The sequence below is a fragment of the Carettochelys insculpta genome, chromosome 16 (genome assembly GCF_033958435.1).
Source record: "Carettochelys insculpta isolate YL-2023 chromosome 16, ASM3395843v1, whole genome shotgun sequence".
NCBI classification, from domain to species: domain Eukaryota; kingdom Metazoa; phylum Chordata; order Testudines; family Carettochelyidae; genus Carettochelys; species Carettochelys insculpta.
Window position 1 is genome coordinate 22430933 of NC_134152.1, and position 20087 is coordinate 22451019.

Here is a 20087-nt window from a genome sequence, read left to right on the forward strand (position 1 = left end):
CCCCTTCTCCTCCTAAGCATCACAGGGGTGACTGAGGAGAGGTGGGCTACAAGCTAGGGAGTGGGGTATGACATGAGTTTTTGAGGTGGGAACCTTTTAATTGTGCCCCTCCCTTATCAGCTGTTGGTCCTCCAGTCTTCCTGCTTCCCTGGCTGGCTTAGAAGTTCTGCTCATTTTTTGGGGGTGGATGGAGGGGGGTGCTGCTGTTTCCCCAACGTGAGGCAGGTGAGTGGGTGCAGAGAAAACAACTGTTACTGGAATCAGCTCTCCCAGGAGCCCCCTAGAGTCGCAGCAGGTGACATCTGGCTGGATGGCTGAAACACATTTACCTTTCATTCAATTCTTGATGACCTAGCCACCCCCTCAGGTCTCATTTATGTTCTCGTTACAAGCTATACTTATCAGTATGCTGAAATTTCTTGGGTTGGGGGCCTAGCTAAAGCCCCTGACCTGAGAAATTTTGGGCACAGTGTTATTCTTGCATCAAGATTATAAATAAGGGATTTTTTTTTGCTCCCATTGTAACCTGCAAACCCTCTTCATTCTTTGGAAGGATGAGGTGTGTTTGTTGTCACTTGCAGTTTCAATTCACAGGAATTTAGTGGGAATGCAGGCTCTGCCTCATCCCCACTGTTCTAGCTTATAAAAAGACTTGCTGGAATGCACTTTTTATTTGATACAAGTTTGTGGAATACCTTCTCAGCTTTTTGTCTTTTTATAATTTTCAAAAGCTGTGGGAAATTATGGAGGGAGGTCTGATCATTTGTAATGACCGACCAAGTTGTGACGTAAAGAGTTCAAGCTTTAAAGCTGTTAGAACACAGAGAGACAAGGTGGGTGAGGTAGTATCTTTTTTTCATCTTGAAACAGCTTTCGTGGGTGAGAGATTAGCCCTTTTGAGCTTCACAGACCTGGAGAAGAGCTCTGAGGAGCTCCAAAGGTTGTGTCTCTCACCAACCGTATTTGGTCCAGTTAAAGATATTACTTAGCTCACTTTGTGGCTCTCATCCAGGCACCAATATGGCTACAACAAAACAGCAAAATCCCGTGTATCACATGTCAAGATTTATAAAATAAATATCCTAATACCAGATGTGATTTGTTGATTTAACTATGCATTCACTCCTCCATTTGTTACAAGCCCAGTTCAGAATTTATATAATTGAATTTTAGCTCTAACAATTTCTCAAGCTGCATTTTTCTTAACTTTCCCTATCCACAGATAACTTATTGCTGATGGAAATATTCAGGATTGCTGTGTACTGTGAAATCAGCTAATTTCTAAGTTATTTGGACCCATGCCCCAAAGAAATCCCCCAAACCCTAGACATTTCAGGTGTCTAAGTATCCCCTGGACTGACAGTTAAAGTTGCCTTCCCCACCCCACCATAACCTGAAATGGCACCACTGGTGAGTCAGGAGTAGTCAGAGAACTACAGGAGAGCCACAGACAAGATGCAGTCCCCATCCGATAGCATGGAGCTCGCCATGAGCTGCAGGCCAAGCACCAGCTGTAAGGGGCAAGTGCTGCAGCAGTAAGGGAGCTGCCAGCGCTCTTCAGAGCAGCTCAAAGTGTGGAGGAAGAACCCACTGAATGGCGAGTGACCCCCGCCTTCCCCCCGTGGTTTTTTTTTAATCCACTGTTTCATTTCACAATCTGATGCCATTCGAAAAGAGCAGCTGCTGTCTGTGTGTCATATCGGGGGGGGATATTTAATTCGGGGGAGGGAACCTATTTTGGGTCAGGGGTCACAGTCCAAGGTCATGTACAAGTGAGAAGCAAAAACGAAGAGAACCCTCACGGATGTGGCCCACGATTGAGAAGCAGAAATACATTCCCCTCGCACACTAGCATCTTGCAGGGCCCAGGCTCGTAGATTTTGCTTGCTCCAGGGGATGGCAGGAGGTTGGCACTCCAGCATGGGCTCCTCAATGCTGGGGGAGCAGGTCCTGAGGCTCAGGGTGGGTGGCGGGCGGGGCAGACCTAGGCAAGCCAGGGGATGCATCCAGCTGTCCAGGCCTTAGTTTAAACCAGGGATGGGGAACCTAAAATAATCCATTCCCCAGGTAGTTCTTAAGGGAGGGGCTTGGCCAAGAATGACTTTGACATCTTCCTTTGTAAGGGAGAGAGAGACAATAGCCCTATACTCAGAGGAGCAAGGGACTGAACAGCTTCCAAGGAAAATAGGGGGGTGGGGCACCATTCTCAAGACTGGGGAGCAGGAGCACCAAAATGCAAGTTTGCCCAGGGCACCATTTTCCCTACGGCTTCACTCTGATAATTTTGAAAATCAACTACTTCTAAGGCTGAACAAGCAGTTTTGTAATCAATCATTACAGTGCTAAAATGCACACTTGTGAATGTGGACAATATAAATACATTTCCGTAATTTGACTCCTGCATTTAATTTGGTCACTCTCTGTCTTCATAAATTAAGGCTACAATTATATTTAAATTCCACATCCGAAATATAAATCCAAAGGATGTGTGTATAATCACACACACACACACACACACGTGTATCTGCATGTGCGCATTATGCAATAGGTGTGTATATATGAAAAAATCATGGAGCCCTGTGATAATTCAGGTGGTTAGCCATAGATTTCTATAGGATGGCTACTTTTAACTTCTGGGTATTCTGAGTACTATCAAGATGTGATAACTTTGTACTTTTACCCACGTCATTTCATAGAAGGATACTTTGACTTTTACTTACATACATTTTTTGTAAAGTAACTGTACTTTTACCCAAGCAACTCTTTTTCCACAATTGCATACAAATAGTCTTGAGACCTTGCAACCTCATACCAATGTTAACTTGATGATTACTGGTAGACGGTTCTGTTTTACTATTCGCTCCATAACCTATCCGGTTCCCATTGTCAGGTTTTATACAGTGATGAGCAGAGGGTGGACTAAAATTGTACTTTGAGAAACAAACCATCCATTGCAAGCTAGACTGCCTGAAACCATCAGGCTGGAGCCAGCTACACGTGGTAACTATTCTATTGGTAAAAGGATGTCACCCTAGGCATCAGCAGCAAGAAGAGAATTAAATTGGTGCTGAATGGAGCCAGCCTACTACAGATGAAACCTCTCTAGTCTGGCACCCTCAGGACCTGACCGGTGCCAGAAGGGAAAAATTTGCCGGACTATAGGAGGTCAATATTGTCTAGCAGCATTACCAACACTTCCACTGCTTATTGGGCTCTTTGAAGATATTTGGGGGTAAATTACAGCTAAAGAACAGCACACAACACTCATGCATCTGATGAAGTGGGTCTTTGTCCACAAAAGCTTACGCTCCAAAATATCTGTTAGTCTATATGATGCCACAAAACTTCTTGTTGTTTTTGAAGACACAGGCTAACTCAGCTACCTCTCTGATACTTTGCATAGAACAAACACAGAGCCAGAACTGGTGGCTATAAAACTTCATGGGACCACAGGAAACTTGGCCACCCCTATGATAAGTGACCATTCAGCTAACTAAAATCATGCCAGATCATGGATATTGCTGAACAAGGGAGTTTCAGATGAGAGAGGTTCAACCTGTAGTTGTGCAGTACCACACACACACACACACACACACACACAAAACTTAATACACCAATTCCTTTACTTCCCAGCTGATATGGCCAGTAGTCATGAGGGAACAGCACAGAAGCAGCAAAGTATTAGGAGTTGGGACTTCCTATGACATAGTGCAATAATCATCATGTGATGGGGTTCAGGGGTCCCCCTGCACTGCACCCCGTCTGCTGGCAGGATTGACTCTCACTCAGCAGGTACAACAGAAGGTTTATTAGGCAACAGATGCCCAGTTTCTCCCAGAAGCGACAGCACAGCAGCCAGAGACAGTCCTTCCAACCCGTCCTGGGGAGAAGACCCCGAGGGGTGCCCCTCTGGGGTGTAGCTTTCCCCCTCCTCCGGCTGGCTGCCTTCCAGCTCCTCTTTCCCCAGCTTCCTAACTGCCGCCCCTGATTCAAAACTCAGCTCAGCTCCTCCCTCCTCTTTGTTCAGGGCAGAGGTGTTACCTGCCAGTTGTAGCCCCAGGGTCATCCTTAGCCACTGGGAGCTGCTGCTTGCCTCAGACATCCAGCCTGACTCACACATGCACTCCCCCCACTCCATCACACATGGAGACACCAACCTTGTTGGTAGTGTAGTATCGGAAAGCCTAACTTCCACCACCCAAGGTGTGAATACGTATTAGTGCACTACGCAAACAGTTATACCAAAATCTTTTGAAGGGAGGACCAGTATCTGATTATCGCTACTATGTTACTGACTAGTCAGAACATTCAGAAAGAGACAAAATGAGCATTGGTTTGCTAAACCTGGGGTTGTGAGTTCAGTCCTTGAGGGCCATTTAGGAATTGGGGCAAATAGATGTCAGGGATGGTGCTTGGTCCTGCCAAGAGGGCAGGGGACTGGACTAGATGACCTCCCAAGGTCCCTTCCAGCTCTAGGAGATGTGTGCATCTCCAATCTGTCTTCTCCAGCTGGGCATTGAAAACCTCAGGAGTTTGGTTGGTTGGTTGGGTTCTTGTTGATCACACTCCTGGGGAAATTCTGTGCCACTGCATGGGCACAGAATTCATGTTGTTCACAGATTTCCTTGCTTCTCTAGACACAAACGGAGAGGAAGCAAAGAGAAGCCTGAAGAATGGCTGTGCGTCCCTCCCCAGCAGTGCTGGTGTGTGGTTTGGGGCACGCAGAGCAGCAGGCACAGAAGTAAAATCAGAGGGTGGGGGGAGTGGAGGATGTCCCAGTCTGTGCCGGATTAGACCTGCCTCCTTCCAACGAGCCCCCATGTTTCCAAACCCCTCATCCCCAGACTCCTCCCACTGAGCCTCATCCCCAGACTCCTCCTGCACCTGCTGAGCCCAATGAACCTGAACTTCCCCAGTTCCATTGAGGCTGGAGACATCCTAGCTGGTGACTCCTACCCTGCACCTGTCTCAGCTGCTACTCCCAGCTGAGATGAAGGTGCGGGAGAAGCACACTTTCCCTGCACAGAGCGGCCAGGCCCCAAGGACAGGCCAGGATGCTGGAGCAATCTGTATAGTGGGGGGTCGCCACAAGCCATTGGACCAAACTGTGAACCCTGGATATAATGGAAACCGCTTAAAGCCGGGGAGTGTGGCAGCACCCTAACCCTCCCACGTCTGTACCCCACTCCTGCACTGAGACTGCCACCTGCTGAACCCCCCACACTTGGAAGCCCACCCCCAATAAGCCCCTATCCCCTATGCACTTAGACCACCCAACTGAGTTCCCCACACTTGGAACTCCCACTCCACCAAATCCCATTTCTCCACTACCCAGACCCCCAGCTGAGTCCCAACCACCATCACCTGGACTCCCTTCCAGAGTCCCATTGCCCTGCACTCAGAACACCACCAACGAGCCTTTGTGCATCCAGATCCCCATAGCATCTGGACCCCACTCCTCACCAAGGAGCTACCCCACCCAGACTGCCCAACACAGAACCCTCTCATCCCACACCTGGGTCACCCTACACTAAGCCTCCACACTTGGAACTGGCTGAGCAGAGCCTGCCAGCCTATACCTGGTGCACCTGTCACAAGCGGTTCAGTTCCAGGGTATTTCTGGGGCAGGCTTGACCCTTGCACAGTGTCTGGTTCAGGTACAGCCTCACTGCCAAGTCTGTGTCCAAGGGAGGTGAAAGGCATGATTGGTGGTGGGGGGCGGGGGAGATAGCAGTGTGATCTCCCACCTCTGTGGAGCTAGCCTCCACATTTTACTGTCAAATAAAAGTTACAAAGTTTTAAAATATTGGATGCCATTTTTCCACCCCCCGCACAGAATTCCCTCAGGCGTACGAGTGATGGTTTGTCCCCATGCCCTATGAAACGTGCTAAAAAGGCAGCTGGTTGCCACCAGGAAAAGCACTACACACAAATGTAAGAAAAGGAAAAAATGCGAAGGCTCTAGTCCACAGAAAGCAAAAAATGCCACATGTAACACTGGCAATGCAGGAACCTTGCACAGGCAATAAAACAGCCTGCTAAATAAATCCATCAGAACAGTAACAATCAAGTGAGTGTAGTGGATTATGCAGATGTTAGTAGCCAACTTTACATTACATTTATCTTATTTGCTTTACAGCAGAAATCAGCTTCAGCAAGGTCTAATATTATCTGGGTGGTATGGGAGAGGATAACATGGACTGTGGTATTTCAGTGTTACAGTGAGATTGAGATCTCTCCTGCACTTTTCCCCATAGGCAGCATGATTTCTGAAGTGTGCCTTCAAGCACAGAAGATTGATGTGTTGCAGTGAATGAACGACATTTCCTTTATAACTATTTTTTTCCCTTAAGTTCAATCAAATTATACGAAAAAGGAGTAGACATGCAAAGCTAAAAGGGCTTCTCAGGAGCTCATAGAAGATAGGATATGTTTGAACATAAGAAATATTTACAAAACGTCATATGAACTAACCTTGTAAATTTGCACATGGTAGCAGCCTGGAATTTCCAAGCCAAGACTAGCACTTTAAATTCAGTGGGATCCACACAGAGGTCATTGCAAAAACGTTCCATTCCTTCTTCCAATATGGCATCTTCCCGTTCGTCCTTGTATCTCCTAAACAATTCCCCAATCCTTTGAATGGAAGATTCCTCTGTGCCAGAAACTGGCTCCTTCTTTGCATCCCCAGAGAAAGTTGGCGGTTGACTGGAGTCTAAAGCAGCATCCGTTTTCTTTGTCCCATTGACAAGTATGTCCCCCGAGGATTTCACACACTCTGAGGTATGTTCTTCTTTGTGAACTGTACCCCTTTTGCCATGTGACTTGCTGCTAGATTCTCTGTCTCCATTTTTGCTGCCCAGGGTGGAAGAAGGATTCTTGCACTTAGTGACACACTGGCCCATGTTGTTGCCAGCCCAGCTTTTAGAGCAGTCTCCTTCTGAGCTGATGCCCTGTCAGCCGCTGGTCATTGAACTTCAACATGCCATCAGTGGGAGCCGACTAATCTGGAAATAAGATTTAAAATGAAAATCACTGAAGACCACATTAAGTACACAAACAGGCAACTAAACAGGAGACTAACTGCTTTTCAGTAAGCAAAGCTCAACCTCCTGAAATCACATACAGAAAGCTAGGGTATGTGTGCGCCTGTATTTGTGGCAATTTCCAATGAGGTCCCTTGCGTTACCTGGAAAGCAAGGCAGCTCACTTAGCAGCCGCAGTATGCTAACGGGTCCTAATAAAGGAAATTCCTAAAATTCTTACTGTAACATAGGTTACAAAGAGGTTGATTCATGTGCAGAATTCACCAAGACAGACTACTCCAACCCTGAAATATTTTAGGGGAAATCATTTTAAAACCATGACACACTTAATACAGTATAATACACACACAAAACTGTGAAACAAAGGAACATAGGGCAAGGACACCATGTGCTGTCTGAGGCACCAACATTAACTTTGACTTTTTATTGACTTTGGCCAGTTTTGGACCAACATTCAAAGCTACATTTTTGTTTTCATGTATGTAGGCTGCATGTTTACAGAGCAGGAAGGTGGTTAGAAGAGGACACCCATCTTTCTTGGAAGATTATAATATCAATTCAGTAGTGGAGCTATTCATAGTTTCAAGTACTATACCTGCCCTAGTTCCCAGAGAGGAAAGGAGTGTGAGTGGCTGGGAGCAGGGCAGGTGGAGATTTACCAATAAAAGTTTCATACACATAGTGAAGAAATAACACACCTACTTCAAGCGTATAAATGTAAACTAAACGAAATACCCTAATTCCTTCTGTAGCCATTGCAAACTAATCAAGTTATTAAAGTTACAATATCTCTCTTAACAGATCGTATGGCATCTATGCAAAATTCAGATTAAAACGAAACAAAATCCTTTACCAAATATCACGCCAAGGGACAGTTTTAGGCTTAAACATTAAGAAAAAAAAAATCAAAGTTCAGAATTGTATCTTATTTCTCCTCCTCCAATCCAGGTCACAACTACTCACTTGTGTCTTGCCTCTGTCAATTAAGTAGCAGCCTGCAATCAATAACTAGACCTTTAGTGCCTTTTCATTACAGTTTCCCCTGTAACTTTACTTCCATTCCTTATCTCTCACTGTTTCCACAGTGTGGAAGAGTAACCAACTAAGATAAGAATCAAATAAGGCTAATAGAGAAGGATATGTTATTCCTTCCTCCCCCTTGTCTGTTCAACTTATAAGTAGGACTTGGATTTGTAATCGTAAGCCAGTTGCCAGCTAACACTACCAGAAGTGGAACCAAGAGCAAATTATTGCTCCAGAAACTAAGAGTATGTTTACACTGCAATCAAAGGTGTGACTGCAGAATATTAGTTATACAAGCTAGCTTTAGCCTAGCTAGCACTGCTACCGATAGTAGTGATGTAAAAACTTCAGTGCTTGCTGCCCATCTAAATAGGTACCCGGAGTATCAGGCAGGTTTGCACATCTGTGAAGAAGCTTGTGCTGCTGCTGCTGTTCTTGGTATCTGCACTAAGCTGATTAAAGCTAGCTGAGGTATGTTTCTATGCACTGCAATCAATCACATACTCCCTTGTCCTCCGGAGTGCCCTGGAGACACACTTAGATCCTCTTCCTCTAGAGCAGGGGTCTCAAAATCACAGCCCCTGAACCATCTACAGTCCAAGCAGCTCCCCAGTCTCGCCTACACAACTGCCAGCATGAGTCCCTGCAACCCTGGGGCAGGTGTCCACACCCTTCCACCAAGCCCAGCCTCTGCTCTGACCTGTGAATCTGCATCACAAACATTTCACTCCACTGAAAGAAAAATCAGTTGTGAGTAGAACACTGCTATATTGAACACAGGGTATATTAAATGCAAAATACTGATTAAATAATTCCAGGATACCAACTCCTTCTTTGATTTATTGAAATTGATCTGAGTCAATCTAAATTTACTTCTGAATGGATAGCTGATAGGTCCATCACCTGACAGAGGTAATATCCAACACATAGATAAGTGAATAGCATAGCTACCACAGATTACATTTTTGTTTTTAAGCAAACCATGCAAGAGAAAATGAGCAAAATGCAGAGGGGGGAAATATGCAAAAAGTTACTTAAGTAAAAGTGCAGCTGCTTTCACTTGTGGTTATTTGAGTACAAAAAAATGCGATGTGAGTGTGTGAACTTTTACTCAAGTAGTTTTCCAGAGGGGCACCAGTGACCTATACTTAAGTTCATCCCACACACACCTCTCAGAAGCTGTACTTTTACTCAGGTAACTTTGGGTACTTTTTCCACCTCTGGTAAAATGAAAGTCCAAAGTTAGAGCTTTTTTGGTTTTTTTGAAAGGTGGGCTTTGGCAGGGTATAAACCATCATGCATAACCTTTAGTTCTTGGGGGATTAGAAAAATTTCCTCTGGACAAGAGATCCCATAACTGCTTGCTAGCTTAGAATTTTAAGTTCCTGGTACTGGCCCTAGCCACAGGCAGGTTACTGAATGCATCATTACATGGATCACTGATCTGATCCAATATGATAAATTTTGATTTTATATTATATAAACAAAAGAAGAAAGTTCACACTGTATGACTATAATTTACATGAGAAAGATTTCTGGTATTTAAATCTGTTCGTGTCATTTTGTACAATATGGCAATGTTGATTTCATTACTATTTTTCCTAATGACATTGATTATATTACATAACAAGAAGGTCTCAACCAGTCAATGTTATCAACAGACAGTGGAAGGAAGATGATCTTATCTTCATGGTAGTTTCAGAAAATGCTGTCACAAGTTAGTTTTACGTTAACCTACAGGGTGCAAATTAACCAAGTGTATAGTTTCAAAACAACTTCTGCCCACACACCTCTCCACTTCAGAAAGGATTTTCTTACATTCTAACCCATCTGTCTTTTATTATGAGATTTGCCGTCTGCTAGCAGTGCTTCGCTCATAATAGCACAGCACCCACACCAGCAAAGCCCAGTGTCAGCTTTGTCCGGAAGTGGAACATCTCCCTTCCCTCCACTGAGTAGCTGTTCCAAAAAGTAATCCCACTTACTGCAGGCAGACATCAGAAGAGATTTAAAGTACCATTGTTTTAATTCCTCACTCATCTTATCATGTAGCAAACTTGAGGCAGTGTTCCAATTCTTTGGAAGTACTTTTGCTCTAGAATAGTAAAACCAGCTTTAAAAAAAAAAAAAAAAAAAAGAGCGTCAAGCTGCACCCGGAGACAGTTTCTCCTGTATCTTGTTCTGCAATTTTCGATTCTTTTCGAATGCTGCTTCAGGTTGGGAATGCTGCTTTCACACTGGTGGAACCACTCCCACCTGGTCACTAGCCCCGAGATTCTCCAACTGTGGTTTTACAGCTCCATTCAGGTGGTTCATGGATAGTTCCCTTTAAGGTGCATGTCTGGTGGCTGCACACAGAGAGTGAGGGGCCATGCAGCTAATTAATGACAAACTAGCACAGCGGTTCTCAAATTTTTTCTTCATGCCTCCCCCATACTATATCCTATTTCCCCCATCTCACTCTGCTGCCCCTCCCACCTACCTCCAACTCCTCCAAGGCCAGCACCTCACCTTACATGTGCATTTTATCCAGGATCCAGGCACTTAATGGATACACACCTGCGAGCAACAAATTTGGTGGACAGCCCTCCATTCTCTAACATGCAGCTGCCCAAGTGTGCATTTTAGAGGGGCCTATCCACAGACTACCTGAATGGGAACCACAGTTTGAGAACCTCTGAACTAGAGGAAAAAGCTTGTTAATGCTACTGAGGAATAAAATCTGGCACCAAAAGCTGAAGAAATCAAAGCTACAGAACACTAACTCCTGAAGGATTGTGATTGTCCAGGCAACTATTAAACAATAGCTTACAGCTAAGCATGAATCAGCTTTGTGACTCTACTTTTCCCAAAGAAAAGGAAACAACTGAGAACCCAACCGTTAGTAGTCACTAACCGGAAAAGAAAGCCCACCACTACGAATAAGATTTGCAGGCCATCATTGTGTGTGTGTGTGTGTGTGTGTGTGTGTGTGTGTGTGTGTGTGTGTGTGTGTGTGTGTGTGTGTGTGTGTGTGTGTGTGAGAGAGAGAGAGAGAGAGAGAGAGAGAGAGAGAGAGTGTGTGTGTGTGTGTGTGTGTGTGTGTGTGTGTGAGAGAGAGAGAGAGAGAGAGAGAGAGAGAGAGAGAGAGAGAGAGAGAGAAACCATTCAGAAAAATCTTATTAATACAGCCATTAATTTAAAAAAAAGAAAAGTGGGTAAGAAAGTAGCTGGGAAAAACTGAACAGAATAAAACTGAACTGACTCCACCACAGCAATTATTTTCAGTCAAAGAAGTAGGAACATTCTAGAGCTGTGGTGCCCAACCAGTTCTGAAGAAGTAGCCATTATAGTGAACTAGCCACAGTATTTTGAAAATACAGTTGTTGTTCAAGCCAACTAGCCCCACTCAGCTGGTCAAATAGCCACATGCTAGTATGTGGGACACCAGGGATCTAGTGGGAGATGCTGGGAGTAAAGTAAGAAGTGAAGGGTTTTTTGTTAAGCTAGACAACTTACTGAGCAGTAAGGCATTAACTACAACCTGTAACATAATTACCAACAATCTAATAATATAACCAAGAGTGATGCTCTTAGCACCTAAAAAACAAAGAAGTTATAAACTGCATTAGTTTATGGAAGAAAAATTGCATCAGAAATTTAAATTCCAAGGAGAGCAATTAGGTAAAATGGCAAGATAAGTAGTCAGGGAAAACCCAAAACAGATTTCCCTCCAGTGCATGAAAAAATATTAAAAGTTTAGGGTTTCCAACTACAAATGGAAGTTCAGCCCAACCAACTGGTAGAGAACCTCCTCCATCTTAACCGAGGGAGCATAATCCAAGGTGATCGTGTGGCTGAAGTTCTGTAGGATATCCTTGCTTTCTTAGCATCTCCCAGCAAATCCACGGGAAGTTTCCAGCAGAAATGAAGCTAGACTTCTTCAGAAATCTGCCCAGCACCACTGTGGGCATGTATGGCATGACAGCATAGTATCCAGAGGAAACTTTACAAATGCCAACCTTAGTTCTTTTATTCTGAAAGGGGCATGGACAGGCTGCTCTAAGAGCAGTTTTACCTTCTCAAACGTCTATTAAACTTCACAAAAATGTTATTACTTACATAATCTCAAATCCATGAGGGATCATTTTTTTCCATTTTTAAGTTTCCTTCAGAGTTCCACGTCTCTGCATGGAATGCTGTAAAACAAGAGCACTACTCAGAAATCTGTACACTGTAATAACCAGACTGCAGTAAGATAAAGTGCATCTTTACAATACAACCAACGATCATCACACACAAGAACACATCATGAATTTGCGTTTTTCCCCACAACTAAAATCTATTTGTTGTAAGAGTAACATTTCTATGAACTAGGAACCCTTTAAATTAGTAAATGATTAGAGCAACATTAGCCAGCATTAGCTCAATTTCAGAGATAATTCACATCAAACTATTACATTGTTATTTGAACCCAGAATATAATTAAGATATCAGATATAAACAACACTTTTATCTCAGTGGAAGTTTCAGCTTCAGGCCATTTCAGCTTCCTGAGCTTTTAGGACTTTTAGCAGGGCTTTTCAATTCTTGCGTTCAAGATAAGTTAGAATACATACTGTAATGCAGGGGTGAGCAGCCTTCCCAAGGCAGAGTGCCAAATGACATCGACCTTCGTGTACAGTGGGAGAGCCGCTGACACTTTTTAAAGTAACGAACAGTCCTTCTTAGCATTGGCAGTGTAGCCTTCTTGCGACTCCAGCATTGCTTTATCAAGGATTAGCTTTAAAGTATAAAAGGTCATTCCTTGCTGGGATCTAAAATGTGTTTTCTCACCCACAATTACAAAAAAGTGCTGACTTCAGCGGGGACCCTGTGCTGCCACCCCATGCTGCATGGGGGCCAAGGGGCAGAACTGAGCTCCTGCCACACACCACTCTAAATCAGCTCATGTGCCTGGGGGGCCAACCCCTACTCTAGTATCTGCACCAATCAGTAATTAGTATCGAGTAAGGGGACAGTCCACAGGAGAACCAAATAAATACCATTTGGAGTGTAGCTCTACTCTGAAAAGGGACTGCCCCCCAAAACAGCACTGTAAGGCTCCATGTTTATTGTGTGTCATGGACTTCCAGATAAAATACAGGCAAGGTATGTGAAGTTCCTGATAAAACACCGACTAGAGCTGGAAGTGGTGGACTGCTGCTGGTGGCAGTTCAGGAGGCCACTGCTGCTGCCAGAGGTGAATGGAGCACCAGGCTTTTTAAATCACTACCAGAGCCTCTGCAGTATGGTCCGGGTAGCAGTGAGGGCTGAGTAGGAGAGGCACGGTCCCATCTGGGTGGTGCTGAGGGCTGGCTACCCCTAGCCCTGCCCCTTCCACTTGACTCCCCACCCCTTCCCAGGGCCTGCAGTTGAGCCCCTACCCCTGCATTTCCCAGGGCCCGGCGCAGTCTCCGGCCAACCATGGCTGGAAGAAACAGACCCTCACTTCCTCAGAGAATTAAACAAAAAGAGAAGTACAGCTGCAGAAACACAGGCCCCAGATACCCTGAGTAAGATCCTGTCCAAGCCCTCACGCACTTACTTGGTGTGGCTGGCCTCTCCCATTATCCAAGTTATACTTCAATTTTCAGCACTTTAGCCGTGTTTCAAGCTTACGCTGGTAGGTCTCTCCAAGTAGGAATTTACACCTTTCAGCTCTTGTGCAAACACACCCTCTTGTTTACCATAAGAAGCCTCTTCCTTAACTCCCAGCACTGCAAATTTAACCCCAAATCTGAAAATCACACTGGGTTCTGTCTGGCTTACACAACAGAAGTTCTGAGTGAAGAATCCGCCTTACAACTGTGCTCATGTACAAGCTAGAAAAGCACATCAGCTCACTCGTCCAGAGCCACCTTTGCTCTGTGGTACTAATAAGAACAGTAAAGGAGGACATATGGCTCAGTACAGCTGGGGAGCAAGGCCAGCTGATTGAGAGGTGCCTCTTTTTTGCTCATTGTTAAGATTAGAACAGCTGGTTAGGAAGCACGCAGCTTTCCCAGTGGAAAAAAGTAGGGAGTGGATCCGGAGGGACCATCCATCTTTTATTTCACCCCCACACCCATGCTGCTTCAAGCACAGTTTGCACCTCCCTTATCCAAAATGCTCGGGACCTGACTGACTGTGGACAAGAGAATTGGCTGGATGAGGGAAGGTGCAGGGGTTCTGCAATCAGGGGTTGGTGAACCTCCAGCCTGCAGGCTCTCTCACCAGCCCAGGCTGCCATGTGGCTCCCGCTAACCCTTGCCCCCCTGGCTGCCACAGAGCAGAAGGGAGCTCCAGCTCACTGATCCATGGCAGCCTCCAGGCCCTTGCTGCCATGGGACAAGCAGGAGCTCCTAGCCCTGTTCCCTGCACACTGCCACAAGGCAGGCAGGGGGTTCCAGCTCCTAGCCCTGTGGGGGCTCCTGCAGCAGCCGCTACTCTCTCACCTGGCAACATCTGTGGTCATGCCGGACAAGGGATGCTCCCGGATGAGAGTGTACCGGAATTCAGAGGTGCAACCTATACACCAAAAAGAGAACTAGTGCAGAGCAAAACAGCTTCAACACAGCACAGTGTGAGTTCAAGTTCTGGGAGTATCGAAAACAAATCTCTGAAGCTAGGTGGTTTTGTACTCACTCAAAATAGAAAAAGGTAAAAGAAAAATGTTGTGTTCTGACTGCAGCGCTTGTACTCGTCCTCTGGGCTTTTATATATTCCAGACATTTTTGACAAACTATGCTATAAGCAATGCCATGGAAAAAAGACACTTATGCAGGGAAGTGCTACACACAGTTTTATGCTATCTGAAAATATCATGAGACTGGACCACCAAATCTACGTTTCCAATTAACTACAGCACAAAATGCAAATGGTGAATTTAATTGTGGTAAGACCAAAATGACTGATATAGTTCAGACCTAGCTAGTGAAAACCAAATCATTTTCCAGGATAGTGTGACATAGTTTCCACCTTGGCTGACCTGTGGATGCATATGATGTAGTGCCAGGTGCCAGCAAATTTAGCATCTGTTAAAACAGTCAGCTCCACATTTTCCCTAGTTATTTCTGCATCAGTTGCGTTGCATGTTGATACTTGCAGTACAGTGTGAACAAAGCAATCTCTAAATAGCTACAAAACAGCAAGGAATAGTTGATTTCAGAGCTACTCAAAGCTGGTGTTTCTGTTTTTCTTTTAAAAAAAAAAAAGTTATCCCTGGTTTGCTAAACTTGTTAGGTTAGGGTTACCACACCTCACAACGCTAACATGTGGGATTCAAAAGAATTAGCTTGAGCTAGCAGTTAGGAAGTCCCACCTACTCAAGTATATATTTAAAGGCCCTCCAGATGATCAGAATTGCAATACACATTGTGACATACTTTCTCCAACCCATTATTTTGACCTCACATGAAACGATGATCAAACTTTCTGAAAGATAAATGACATCACACTTTTGTGGTGAAGGCCAAAAGTACGTTTCAATTAGGCCTCTTGGTCAAGGCTATAAAGTTCTGGTAGCCACGTGCTACCATCAGTCCACAACATCTTTCTCCCTCATGTCAATAGAACTTTTACACCACAATGAGTTAGGAGATGGCCTGTAACATTTTAGTTGTTTAGTAATGCCTGGACTGAGCATCAGCAAGGGAAAGATCAAGAAAATGAGGATCAACCAGTCCCACACCACCACCATCACACTGGGAGGGAATGATGTGGAGCAGTTCACCTCCGTGGGGAGTATTATAGGCAAAGACAGAGGAGTAGACAATGATATCAGTGCCAGAATAGGGACAGTAACAGCTGCATTCAAAACTCTTTGTCCCATATGGAGATCACAAGTAGTGTCTACGAAGATAAACTGCAGCTCTTCAACACAAATGTGAAGAGTGTGCTCCTGCATGGATGTGAAACCTGGCATACTAAAAAGCCTTCAACTCACATGCTACAGACATTCATGAACAAATGCCTGAGGTACATCCTTTGCATCAAATGGCAAGAGTTTGCATCCCAGTATGTGATATCTGGGTGGGGCACAGGTGGGGCACAGGTCATCCACAAGTTTCCTCCACTTCACTCTGGCTGCGTCTACACTACCAAGTTCTAACGTTTGCCAACATAGCTTATTCCAGCCCCAGTCTTCTCTCCTCCCATCAAGTTTAGTAAACTAAACTGGCAATATAACTGCATCTACACTAGGGGCTCACGCATCTTCCCATCCCTGCCTGACATAACTATATCTAAAAAACCTTGTTATTTACAACTGGCCTTCCTTTCGAGTGAAACCTAAAAACAGGAAAAGTTGTCCAGGTTTTGTGTCAAATGAGTAGCTCTAATTAAACAAACGGAGGTTCAAGTACCTTTCAGTGAACTCAAGCAGGGTTATAAATATGAGTGAAACCACTGAAGTCCTGGTTTTAAACAAATCCAAACCAAACCAAACAAAGCAAAATTCCAGTGTCAGACGAATATTGCTTTGAGTCCAAACCTAGAGGATGTGAACCCAGACAAATCAAAACAGGAAAAAGCTTACACAAAACTCTGTAAACAAACATTTCATTTTGAGGCTCGGGATTAATACACGGCCGTGCCTCCACCGACCGAAGCTCTTCACACGAGGCCTACTAAAATAGAAAAGTGACTAGGGTCACACAGACCCTCCTACTTTGTCTTTGAAGCCGGCTCTGTGTGGAAGGGACAGAGGAAAATTTTGAGTGCGGCTGCTTGTGAGAGAAATTATAGTGTAATGAAGCAATGAAAGCGCTCAAGGTGAAACCTTCTCTCCAGGGAATCTTCAATATCAGTAAGGAAGGTCAGTTTAAAACTGAGCTTAGGGTGGCTGACAAACTTCATTGGGCCCCGGGCCAAGTGGGGGACAGAGGAGGGCAGCAGCGGACCCAGGCACTGGGAAGGGTCAGGGTCTTGGGCAGAAGGGATGAGGGCTGGGGACTAGCCTTCCCCAGTCAGCCCTTCAGCACTACCTGGCATGCACCACCCAGAGCTCCAGTGATGGCTTAAGAGGCCTGGAACTCCCCCTGCTGTTGCTCTTGCTGTAGGGGCAGCAGTAGCTGGGAGTCACTGTTCCCACTAACATTTCTGAGTCCGTGGGCAGAATAAGTTTTGTTACGTGCACCAAGACATGCAGTGTGCACCACCAAGAGGAACACATGCCGCCAGCGGGGGGCGCTCTACCCATCAGCTGAGCAGCACCTGAATCTCTCCTAGACAGCTGCCCCCGCACTCAGCTTACAGGAAAGACTGTTGGGAGCCCCAGGTCCTTTTAAAGTGCCAGGCCTCAGGCAAAACCCCCACCTTTGAAATATAGCTCTATGCCTAGAAGCCCGTTTACAGCAGGTCTGGCAACTTACTGACTGCAGCCCATGTTTTCAGCCAATTAGCTCTGCCAAGAATCAGAACTGCAGACAGTTCATTGTAGCATGAACTGCAGACAGTCTAACATCCAAAGCTACCCTGCAGCAAGTCTCAGGATAGTTGGGAAGTCGTTAAGAATTTTTAAATGATCATGTCTAGACATTGTTAGTAAGAGAAGTAGTCTAGGAATGTACCATTAAAGAAAGTTCTTTCCTTCCATGCACTCTGCACAGAAGACACCTGCTCTGCTATGGTCTGTATCCAAATATATTCTATGAAAGGGAAAAAGCAATAGTATAAAACAATCAAAGATTTCCAAATTGCAATAAAAAGTCTAAAAAAAAAATTATGAGTAGGTGTTTCAGCCCTTCAGCCATCATCCTGTTAATTTTAGAACAGGCTAGCAGAAGAAAAACAGACTGAAGAATACAGGGAAATATGATAGAAGACATGTCTAAAAAGTTGGTGTAAAGGCATTCACAACCAGTCTAGAGATACACTGCCACAGAAGCTTGACCCACTCAGGGTTGATCTTCCGGGGTTTGATTTCACACATGCATGAAATGATGCTCTCAGAGGTCAAAGTTGACCCCGGAGCACCTTGTAAGCAGCAAGGAATAAGGAAGGTGGACAGGAGAAAAGCTTCCATCGACCTTCCTCCATGAAGACAGGCATCAAAGTCGACTGCCGATAAGTCGATTTTAGCTATGCAAATGGCGTAGTTAAAATTGCGTATTGGCATTCGACTTCTATGTCGAGTGTAGACATAGCCCAACTCTTGTTCTTCAGAAGACCCATTGCTTGAAAGGGCTTTTGAGTCCCTTTGTTTTTTCAGCAAAAACAGCCACCTTTGCATTACTTCTTGGATGATTCCCCCTCTTCCAAACCTTTATCTTTTATGGCCAGAACCACTAACTAACTGCACAGGAGGGATGTAAAATCCTGTTTAATTAGCTAACCAGTTAAACATCAAGTTTAACTAATTACATGTGGGGAGGGGCTGCAGGAGGTGGGCACTTGATTCCAGCTGGACTGGAGCACCCCACCCTCCACACACACATTTGGGGCTGCTCCAGCTGAGCCAGAGAACCCATGACATGTCAAGGCCCACCACGGATGGGGAACATTCCAGTCTGGCTGGAGTATTCCCCACCACCACCTGCAGTGCTCCCAGGGCAGCTGTAGGCCCAGGGGCTTCATCCTGCCTGGAGCAATCCCCACCTACAACTCTCCCTGGCCGGGCCCACCATAGACAAGGGCTTCTGGCTACACTGGAGCAGTCTCCTGCCTGCAGTGGTCTCTGTGAGACTGGAGCAGCCCCCACCAATTGACCATAATGAGTAAGTCTGACCCATTTAGGGTGAAGCTTACCAGTTAACCATTAACTTCCCTGCTGTGCTGTTAGTTACTTTTCATTCTCGAGGTCTAGTGAACTTCACCTTTTCAAGAGCTTATAAATCCTTCAGACACAGGTACATCATCGCGGGAGTTATTCCTCATGGGTTAGTGGCAAGCTGATGATTATTTCTGTCTTCTCCACACAAGCGGTCATCTTAAGAAGCCCGCCATGCAAACCCACACTCGCTTTTATTACTATTTATACTACCGTTGCCTCCAGAGGATCCAGCTGAGACTGAGGCTTTTGCTACGCTTAAAAGTGTAAAGGACTGTCGCCGCAGCGTGGCCAGGGCAGGAGCACATGGAGAGAGCGTCTCCGGGCACACTAGGTATACCACTTGTATGAGGAGAGCAGTTAACTGCACTGGGAGCGTGGCTCCCAATACTATATCCCGGTTCACATTGCCACTTTACCGTGCTGTAACTTGCTGCACTTGAAGTAAAGGGGTGGGGTGTTTACGGACCCGAGCCAAAAAGTTGCAGCCTGATAAAACTGGCAGTATAGACTTAGCCTGAGCTAAGTCTGAGCATCAGTGCAATCACACTATGAAACCGACTTTGCTTTGAAGAGTTCAGGCCACAAAAGACAGATGGGCAAGGGCTGGAAAGGAACCAAGCCACAACTAGATGAAGTGACCACTCAAAAGATATGAGTCAGTTGGTGGCAAAGCTTGAACCAGAACCAAATCTTCTGCCTCCCAGTCATTTTCCTATCTTGTTGATACTTTAAAATGACATTTGAAACAAGTGTATTTATATTTCTTTCACTGCACGATATGCCAATTTGTTCCTCTTTTATGGATAGCTGGAGATGACTGGTGCTATCTCAAGACTAAAAGGTCCAGTTTAATTTTCATAGTAACAGAGGTAGCTGTGCTAGTCTGTACTCCAACAAACCAAAACAGCAGAAATGTAGCACTTTAAAGACTAACAAAAATGATTTATTGGGTGACTTAAGTGGGTCTGTCCCACGAATGCTCATCACCAAATAAATCATTTTGTTAGTCTTCAAACTGCTACATTTTTGCTGCTGTTTAATTTTCATAGTTCATTATTATTTCATTGGCAACTCTAGATCCCTTGCAACTCTAAAAAGTTAAGCCATAAGCCTACTAATTTTGAAATGCTAATAGCCAAGCATGTTGCTTTAAGAGTTCATTATAGGCTTTACTCAAGGTTTCCAAAATAGAAGTTGTAAATGACTGAAGCAACAGACCAGCACAGCCTTTAGCAAAATTAGCAAGT

The 20087-nt window shown here is 44.9% G+C and overlaps 1 protein-coding gene across 3 annotated transcripts in view; it reads right to left on the reverse strand.

Moving 5' to 3' along the window:
* Positions 1-20087, reverse strand: part of DCUN1D3 (defective in cullin neddylation 1 domain containing 3) — a 38806-nt gene that overhangs the window by 9947 nt on the left and 8772 nt on the right. For 2 of the 3 annotated variants that reach the window (XM_075010952.1, XM_075010954.1), the window contains exons 2-3: positions 12171-12247; positions 6475-7007 (exon numbers count right to left, since the gene is read on the reverse strand). In XM_075010952.1, the coding sequence (XP_074867053.1) occupies positions 6475-6905 (431 nt within the window). In that variant the 5' untranslated portion in view covers positions 6906-7007; positions 12171-12247. Of the gene's footprint in view, positions 1-6474; positions 7008-12170; positions 12248-13635; positions 13684-20087 lie in introns of those variants that run through there. The other variant, XM_075010953.1, reaches the window with a different exon arrangement.